The sequence below is a fragment of the Epinephelus moara genome, chromosome 6 (assembly GCF_006386435.1).
Source record: "Epinephelus moara isolate mb chromosome 6, YSFRI_EMoa_1.0, whole genome shotgun sequence".
NCBI classification, from domain to species: Eukaryota; Metazoa; Chordata; class Actinopteri; order Perciformes; family Serranidae; genus Epinephelus; species Epinephelus moara.
In genome coordinates this window covers 12,087,709-12,097,864 of record NC_065511.1, presented here as the reverse complement: position 1 = coordinate 12,097,864, position 10,156 = coordinate 12,087,709, and the positions used below count along the sequence as shown (strand labels likewise).

Below are 10,156 nucleotides of genomic sequence, written 5' to 3'. Positions count from 1 at the left end.
CTCACTAATTCCTGCTATCAGCTGTTCCCTGTTTATCCACCGCCAGTGGGTCGCACACACGGCGTCATCAACAGCTCCTCCCACAAGTCTTTAACAGCCCCTCCCGTTGCAGAAGGCCGCCTCAGTTTGTTAAAACCAAAAGGGTTCTGCCAATATGTCTACCCTACGAGGCGGAAAATTGGGCACCTCGGATCAACTCGCCAATCCGGCTCTGTGTGTCTAAATGCTTGCAGCTTGCCGGCAACACGGCCCAACATTCGCAGAAAATCTGGCAGTGTAAAAGGGGCTCATGTGATCGCAGAAAATCTGGCAGTGTAAAAGGGGCTCATGTGAGGTCATTTAAATTCAGTTTAGTCTTACAGATGCTAAACCCTTTAAAATTAGTTAAAGGACCAGTTACAGGCAAGCGATGGTGTAGTCATGTTTATTTTTGGGGGATTTTGGGAAGATATGATGGATATATTCACATTAATAATTCTGTAGCCTCATCAATACACAGAAGTTTTAAAAACCCCTTAATAACTAGGCCTACATAACAGTGCCCATGAATTAACCCAGTACCCCATACTACAATACTGTTTAAACTCTGGCCTTACTGATATTCAGTCACCATTTAATGGAAGGATTAAGGCATAGAAAACTGTTTTTTAGTTTGTTTTGTTTGTGCAGTATTTCTGTTCCCATAGCCTAACTATGGGGTGAAGTCAGGGAATTTGAGACACTTTTAAGTAGATTACCAAGAAAATTACCTGAAACTCCAAAGCCTAACTTAAGTGTTACTTTTGTAACGTATGGTTTTCTGCTATATTTCTATAAAAAAAATATGTTGCCATGTAAAATAATCTAGGAAGAACACATCGAAAAACCCTACCTCGCTCTCATGACATGCTCAGGTAAAATGGGACAGCTAATAAGGTAAAATAGGACAGTCACATTTGTTTGTTTTCTTGTGGATAAATCAGTTCATCAGTTCGGTTTTTCATTTATCAAATCATTAATGTAACCTGTGACTAATTATTAGAAAGACTGTCTAACTTTTCTGCCATGCTTTCACTGTTCCTTTGTTGCCTGTTTCCTTGCTACCATTTTGTTTACAGACGTGTTATTTTGGTTACATGTGTGTAACAGTTATGGCTAATTCTGGACTATTGTGGGTGGCATGGACTCACTGCATCATCTTAAATATTTTCATGTGACAAAAATACTTAAAATTTCTGTAGAAGCAATACATTCTCACTCTGACCTTGTCGCATGGTTGTTGACATTCAGTGTCAACATATGGTGTGCAAGGTAGCCTGGATGCGTCTGTTGTTGATGTTCTGGAACACTGTGTCAACTTCAGCCTGTTACATGCATTATGTCTTTTCAAAATACAATGTTCTTCTACATGCATGTTCTTCTTGTGAGAAACAGCCTGTCTTTCAAGTCTGCTAAGATTTTTCCTCTGACCAGCCGTTCCTGTTGAATAAGCCTGGTGTATTTTTTCCCATGCTTTAAATCCATAACAAAAATTTGCATTATGTCTTTTCAAAATACAGTTGTTTTCACAGAAAATGTACAGTTTGCATACAGTGTCCAAGTGCCAGTATTGGACTGAGACCAGGTTGGTAGTAGGGTGGTACATGATGGCATAATTCATGTATTAGGGTACAAGTTGTAACTATGCAGTAACATGTTCTGTGACTGGCTGCAAATATTTAAAGAGCCCAAGATGTAAAACCCTACTTGTCTCATTTTACCTGGCGTCTCATATTACCTGACTTCACACCACCATGCACCTGTTGCCTGGTGAAAGTACACGCAGGGACGCTACATAAGACAAGAGCTGACTGGGGACAATAAAAGAGCATGATAAGGAGACTCGGGCTGTTCTTGAGCGAAGTGACAACACAGGCAGAGAGCGGCCACAGCTCAGCGGTCAGACCTGCGCATCCACTTGTTGAGTTCACAACAGTTCACCGTCGCTCTATTTAAAGAGGCAGCGACATGGCACGCGCGCTGGTCAGACGGGAGTCAGTGGAAACGGAGATGCACAAGTCCGAAGACACAACAAAAACCTTCGTGTACACCAAGAAGAGGGGCTACGATGTTACCCGAAACCCCCCCTTGAACAAGGTCAGTGTGGAGACACAGTTGTGTGAGTTTGTAGCTTGTTTCTATGGACGAAGGGTGACAAGCTAGCTGGTACCTTCAGGTACTGTAGGAAATATGATAATTCTGACTAGAGCGCAAACGGTAAACTTCAAGTGCTAATATGATTAAGGTAGAATGTAACATAATTTCACAGTTCACAAAGTCTAGCTGGCATTTAGGGTGTGAAGATTCTCAACCTGTGATAGGTGATAGGCCTACAACAACATTTTGCTAATTAGAGACTGTTTTGCCCATGTTAAAGATTGACACCAAGCTTACCAAGGTGTCACATTTTCTCATATATTTCATGACGTTCCTCATCTACTCCCTACAAAAGCAGCTACCTTTATTATTATCTGAGGTATGATCCAAATGTTTAATATTTTAACATACGCACAAGTCTTCTTTTTGATGTGTGTACGGCCGGTCGGAGCCCTCAAGCAGCAAGTGAACGCAACATTAGCCAGGAGGTTTAGGTATCAGCTTTAGACGCGGTTATATTTAGATTTAAAGAGACCAAACGGTGTTGTCACATAGAGAGGGGCTTTTCTTTGTACTGCCCTGTCACGTATTGCTTTATAGAGACTATAATAGTTAATTATTACCATCATAAATGACGACTCAGGCCCGTCTTCCTCAAGTAAGCACCACATAGCCTACAATATGTGATTCAGCATATTGTGACAGGCTGCTGTGAGCTCACTGTGGGTATCCTACATGAGATAAGTCACAACAGCCCCTATACATGTTTAAAAATAAAGCTTCTTTTTGCTTTCTCTTCTGTAAGTAAAATGAGGAACAGTGCCAGAAGTTGCTTAGTCATGCAAGAAATAATGCTGAGCAGCTTCCTTGTGGGCCATGAGGTCAAGGGAAGACTTTACAGGTTCTTATTGTGAAGAACTGCCTGTCTTTCAAGACTGCTAAGATTTTTAACATGATTCCTCTGACTAGCCATTCCTGTTGAGTTAGCCTGATGTATTTTTTTTACCATGCTTTACGTCCTTAACAAAGAGCATCCGGCAGCCGTTGAGCCTTTCCAGTGTTTTCTCTTGGTTTGTGTGGTGGGATGGGGCCCCAGAGGTCAAGCTATGGTGACAGGGTCTCTGTCCATGGTGCTGACTGACCATCAAAAAACTGGCTGAATTTAGGGCTACTCTTACGTCTACTGTGCCCAGCAAGCAGAGCAGGGTCTGACTGCTCTTTGTCAAAGTCAGACTAATTTTAGAACACTTGAGCAGTCTATTTCTTCCCTCGGAGCTGTTTTCTGCACTCTTACTGGCCAAATATGTTTCCTGTAGGCCTGTAGTTGTCTAATCTTTAAACTATTCTGGTTTATTTTACTGTGAATTTTCAGATGCAATACCCCAATCACTACACGTTTTTAGTTTGAAACCTGCTCCACTCTGATAAAGGATGCAGTCAGTTCACCACAGTTGGCTGGTGTAAACAGTGAGCTGATAAGTGAGACAGTGGAGTCCAAACAGGCCAGTGTGCGTGGAGCGAGGAGTGGTGTGCCGGTGGCTGCACAGAGACCGGTTTGTTAGGGCAGTTAATGACCCCACTCCTGAGACCGCCACATGCCGCACATCAACCCCGTGTGTTTGTTTTCATGTGTGTAAGTGTGCATGGCGTGGCAGGGTGAGATGACGCATGTGCACAGATGCATTATGACTAAGAGGAACAAATTAGGGTACACTTTGTAAACTAGGTGGGTTTAAATGTCACATTGTGTTGTGAGAAACACCAGTGAAGAGTGGATTATGTTAGTTTAATCATTCATAAAAAAAGATATGTGCAGAAATGTAACAAATCAAAAACATCCACATTAACTGTTAGAATAAATTTAGCAGACAAATGAGACTGTCAGTGCGAAAATGGCTCCTTTATGCTGTGTCACACTTAGCATGAAGTCAGTTTGACTGCATTGTAGCACAACACAGAGCAACATCCTCTTTCTGACATCGAGTAGTATGGTTTATAGGAAATATGACCCTAATTTGGAGACACACAACACTGGAATGCAAAGATTTCACAATTTATTTCACAACGACACATTCTGCAGGACCTGCATAACCTGATGATGTGGAATGCTGTCACAGTGGACTGAGTTTGTTGTGTAACTAATTTGTAAGGTTATCTCTGTACTTTCTGTCACTGTCTAATGAAGCTCTTTGTCTAGTGAATTTGTACGAACCTCATTTACATCAGTGCCTAGGTTTACTGAATAGCAGCTCCATTATTTATTAATAATTAATTTTTTTTTAAGGTTTTTATTTCAGTGTGTAGCTTTCCAGTAGTGTTCCTGATGTATTCAAACCTGAAAATTCAAATTTTGGACAAAGTAATGAATGTATTTTCTCAAGCTCCTCTAAAAACATTCTCACACATGACCTAACCTCGGTTTCTGCACAATGTTGTAACTACATAGTAACCCACATACTGCTTTGGACGCCACATTAATTCAGTTATGAAATCACACAATAGCAAACATACTAAATGTTTGAGGTAGCGGGTAGACAAGCAACAAACATATCCTATAAGGAATCTTGGTGGCTTTGTAGAGAGCATACAGTAGATAACGGCTACAGATCCCCATCAGAAAGAGCTGTCTGATGGCAAGGTGAAGCGGTAAACTAATCTAAATGAAGCGTACACTTAAGCGCTGTAACCCATGTCACTGCTTTGTGGTAACAGCTGAGTGGGAGTTTCAGTTTGGAAAAACATGGAGAAGAATGCAGATGAACCTGCCCTTTAAGCTCCACGGCCAGCAAATCCCTCATTTTCATCTTTAATTCATAATCACTCTTTTAGCCTCTTATGCCTCTTTCTGACACTGCAGGCATCTTCAAAGAAACACAAACTGATGACATTTAGAGGCACCTACTAGTTAATTAACATAAACATAAATGTTCCAAAGTGTGGTGCTTCATGTGAGCACTTCATCACTGTCAACCAAGTAACTTCCACATGCAGTATTTGTGTCAGGAAACTCACAACAAAAAGGGGGAATGACAAGTCCTGTGTTTAAATATTTATCCATCATGTTGAAGTAAGAAACAGGAGATGAGTGTTTGGCCTCAGGCTTCTGTCAGTGTTGTATTCTGGAACCAATGACTGTGACAACGATTTTGCCTTCATGTAATGTTAAGTGCATCATGCATGCAGAGAAATCTGCAACATATTTACTTGACAAAATGAAATGAATATTATTTCCACCATGTTTTTACTTCTGCAGCTGTAGCACAGCCCCCGAGTGAGAAGAAAAAGCTGTTTTCCCTTGCAGCAAAAGGAAAAATGAGTCAGGGTTAATATTGTCATTGAGCAGTCACACTGTGACCACGTATGTCACTACGACCTTTCACCACTGTGGAATTTCCATTGTGTAGGTGTGATATTGAGTGAAATACAAACAGTGCATATGTCTTCATTCGCTACGGTGAATTCAAGAAAACAGGCTGTCGGGTTTGGTCAACAAACCCGACAGCCTGTTTTCTTGAATTCACCATACTTTTTAAATGATGTTTTCTTAATTGCTCAGTAATCAAGCAGCATCAATATCCATGCCGATATTGTCACCATTTCACCCGCTGTGACTTCACATCAGAAATCTTGCTGTTGTTTAGTAAGCAGGCTCTGTTGGTCCAAGCCACTCTCTAAGTTGCCACCCTGAAACCCCCCCTTTGATTTTCTGTTGCAGTTTGAATTGTACGGAGAGCACTTGTTTTCTAATTTATAATAGTTTCTTTTTTAAAATCTCCTCAGACCGAGGTAATGGCTGTTTGTGACAGAGGTCAATCTGGGACCTACAGCTTCAGCGCTTAAACCTGACCCAGTAAACTGTTTGTTTACATCCCAATTTACACCTTGGGGTCCTGAATGGACCCAGTGTACAAGAAGGCTCTTAAAAAGGGCTACATAGGTTGACCTATATTCATGTGAAAGCATGACCAGTCTAGCACTTAGGATGTTACACTATATTTTGTCTCTTTTAATGAAGGTCTGTTGACAACTTGACCTCAGGCATTCAGGCATGCTGGAGCCTTTGACTAAGTGCCACAGAGACACAGAAATATCATTTTACCCACAGTTTTAAGACAAACACTCCCTCATACATTTTACTTACTGTCATTCTTTCCTCTCTCTCCATTTCCTTAGTTTTTCTTCTGAGTAATGTTAAGAGTGAATGTTACGAGAACCACAGTTCTTTGTTCCTCTGTTTACAAGAAGTCTTTTCTTCTCCCTCTTAAAGTCGGCCATCTTAAATGAGCTCACAACTTGTGTTGTTACATTGTTTTGGGAAAAAAAACTTGTGGTTTAATAAGATTAATGACATGAGAACAAAAACTGGGCATGAAACTTTCAGCAACAAGGATCTGAGGAGCCTGCTTGGACAGTTTGTACACAGCACAGTAGTCTGTTCAATCAGGCCATTAACAGAAACAATGGCAGACTTTTAAAACCATAGTTTTTTCCAAAAGAAAAATAATAGTTTTTTTATTTAAGCCAATCTTGGTTGGTGGCTGTATCTGATCAACCTGAGCTTCTCATCACTTGGCTAAAGTGACCCAAAACACAGCCGCCCTCAAACACACACAGGTTAGAGTCATAGCAGAAAAAAAAGGTTTCTTATGCAGCCAGGTGAACAATCCACTGTCAGCCCTATACATGAACTGGGGCGAGGAAATTGGAGTAGAAGGTAGGAAATGACTGCTAAGGAGTGTTAGTGGCCAGGCACAGGCAGGCTTCTGTGGCGCAGGCAGTGGCACATTGTTGCCCTCCTTCTGATTTCAGCAAGCCCTGGGGATGAAGTATGTTTATCTCCCTCAGCTGGCCCACTTCACCCCTAAGAGAAGCCAGTCACAGCACAACTTGCTAACTGATGCTTAGGGACGCAGCGCTGAAAGCGGCCTGTCCTCACATCGACAGGCCTCGATTTCCTTTTAATCTTTCCTCTCTCACACTTAAACATGTAGAGCTGACGCATGTACATGCACACACAGCTTCACCTTACTCTTTGGCTAGAACTCCCTCCTCCCTTTGCTGAGGTGGAACCGGATATTATAGGTGTGTTTTGTGTATGTGCTCACTGTGCAATAAAGAGATGAAGTGGGTTGCAAGGTGTAGAAAGGGTTCTCTGTGGCGAGGAAGAGAGCGCTGGCCACGCTCCACAGAAGTCCTCTGTCTCTCTGCTTGATCACACATTAATGAGGCATCTGTGTGAATCCCAGCCCTCAGTGCGTCTCTCTGACGCTGGTTCCGCCTGCCACAGCCTCGAAAAACAACAACAATAACAACCTCCTTAAAAATGCTCTTAGCACCCAATCAGGGATGCTGTTTCACCTCAAACACTGAACTGAGTGGTCGGTGTGTAGGCAGCCAACAGATGCCCATTCACTGGTTCTGTACTGTAGTTGAAGCAAGCGGCAACCTCTAGGGCTTAAAAATGAAGTGCCAAAACCTGCAGTTCTTCTAATGACCACTTGAGGCTGGCTCCAAAATTGAGTCAATCTTCAGACACCTATATTAAAATGCCTCATGTTACAACATGACTAAACATGTTTACAGCCTGGTACAAAAAACAGTTTTGGTCTCTATAGCTAATTTCAACATTCTTGACAACTATATGGGGGTGACTTTTTATAAAACTCACCTGTTTACATTTTATTAAGGCTTTAAATGATTATGTCTAGTGTGCCCATCCAGCAAGGCTAAGTAGGCCTAGCTTTGTTTTCAAGATGGTTTTTTGTTTGCGAAAAATAGCATTGTCAAAGTTAATCATAGCTCTAAATGTAACATGCTAACCAAGCTAGCAACTAGCATTAAGGCTTTTGCACGCTGAGTCAGTTTTTTTCGTCTGAAATTGTTTTACGTCTAAAAACAAATACAACCTCACGTTTTGTCAATCGCGTTTGCACAATGAGTCCGAAACTTTTGTTGATTTTCTGTGTTTTTTTTGTTTTTTTTATCCGTCAGAAGCCTTTACAGAGCTGTTTGACCGAGAATCAATGAAGAAAATGGGGCAAATGAATTCAAAATTCATGAGTGGTGTATTTACTGACAACGAAGGAACTGAGAGCGCTAAAATGCTAACTCATTTCCAGGTTTTAGGACTCATTCCTGCAGCACTCTGTGGGTGCTAGCACTTGGTGGCTATGTCCATTCTATTATACACTCTAGGAGGTGAAGGTGACTGTGACAAGTGCAGTCGGCCATAAAGGTTGGAGAGAATGAGAGCTGCAGCTCCTGTCTGTTTGTTAACCTCTTTTACAGTTTCACAGCAACTGACTGGCAGGCACACTCTCCTTGTTTGCGCAAAAACATCAGACCTGGCGATAATGAATAGTAGACTCACAAAGACTTACATTTAAATACAGAAGGCTCCTGGGTGAGAAATGGTGTTGTCATTCAAGCTTTCAGCGCTAAATCCCAAGAACTCATATTGATCCCCTTGATTAAACAGTAATGTGTTGTTTATTGAGGTTTTTAAAATCACTGACATTATGCATCATTTGAGCCTACGAATGCTGAATAAAATGGAGAGCCTGTGCCCAGACAGCGCTGCAATTGGATGCCCCATTTGTAACCACAGGCTCCACACATGACATTGCAAGATGGCTCGACAGATGAAAGACTAAAAGTAAGAATCTCTGTTCATAGTGGGCGCTGAACAAACAGTGTATCTGATTGGGCGTTGAGGATGTGCTGGTATGCCAAATAGCGACGGTCCTGATAAACCTCTGTAGCAACTGGAAGTAATTAGGCTCTCATGTTAGAGTGACTCTGGGTTTGGCCGCTACTCCAATCGACTTTTGCTCCCAGAAAAGATTTTTTTCCCTCACCAGGTTTGCATTTTCCTTGAGCTGAAACCGATGTAAATAAATTTAGCAACAAACAAACAAATGGCAACAAATATGCCTAGCTTTTAATTCTAAAATGGGAATATTTCTGTATCTTTGTGGCTCTCTGAATCCTTCCCTTTGGGTATGTGTCATGCTTTGTTGGTTGCAACTGATTTGCTGAGTTTTCCATGGGAAGCATAATGTGCTCCAGCCGGTCTGTATTCCTAGCAAGGCCTGATAAGGGTTTTATAACAGTGCATGCACTCTAATAGAATTATGTCACGATTGGTAAAAGGTGCCAGTGAGAAAACAGCTGGATGACCTGGCGCTGACTTTACTAAATGCAGTCTGGAACTTTGATTCCCACTGAGTCACCGTGTCAGCATGACACAAGGATAAATGTCTGTTTTCTGCACAGTCAAGACTTATAAAAGCTTTGTGCTGACAGTTTTCTGTGGTGCTAAGGCATTACAGCAATGCTTTGTTTGTGCTGCTAGCCAGGGTTCCCATGGACCTTGGTAATCTTTCTACATTTATCAATCTCTCAGCTCTCTGGCCTCTGTCCATCGTACGATCAACATTTCACATGCGACGGAAAATCCTCTGATGGATATTTGTGATGATAGCAGTGGTCTTAAAGTAAATAACTTCACTGTTTTTTTCTTGACTGGAAAAGATAAGGAGTAAACTATGAGCCCCTAATGATGCTAATTCTGACAAATGTCAAGTTTTATCCCATGAGTCCTTAAACAGTTCCACATTTTTGGAAATACAGTTATTCACTTTCTTGCTGAGAGTTAGATGAGAAGACCATATCAAATCTTCACAATAGATATGAAGCTAGAGCCAGTGTATGACTATCTCGGCTTTGCATAAAGACTGGAAGCAGTGACATGTCACAGTGACAAGAAGACTCCAGGAAGCCATGGCAACATAAATTTTAAACAAATGAGATAGCACATGTTGATTAGTGAGCTTTAGAGGTGCAGGGCGGCAAAGTTTTAGCCATAGTTGTGGTCAGTTGTGCACTTTTTCACAGACAAAAATATCTTAACAAGTACTGTGTTACAGACTCACTGACTTTTCCTCTTGCACTACCCTGAAGCTGACGTTTAAAGTTTGACTGAAATCTCTCGACAAATAGTAGATGGATTGTAAATAAATTTCCCCATCCCCTCAAAATA

General features: G+C 41.5%; 1 protein-coding gene across 1 annotated transcript in view; it reads left to right on the top strand.

Annotated features, from left to right (window-relative positions):
* Positions 1-1,861: 1,861 nt before the first annotated feature.
* Positions 1,862-10,156, top strand: part of me1 (malic enzyme 1, NADP(+)-dependent, cytosolic) — a 108,492-nt gene continuing 100,197 nt past the window's right edge. The window contains exon 1 of the mRNA XM_050047533.1: positions 1,862-2,115. Within this exon, the coding sequence (XP_049903490.1) occupies positions 1,987-2,115 (129 nt within the window). The 5' untranslated portion in view covers positions 1,862-1,986. The remainder of the gene's footprint in view (positions 2,116-10,156) is intronic.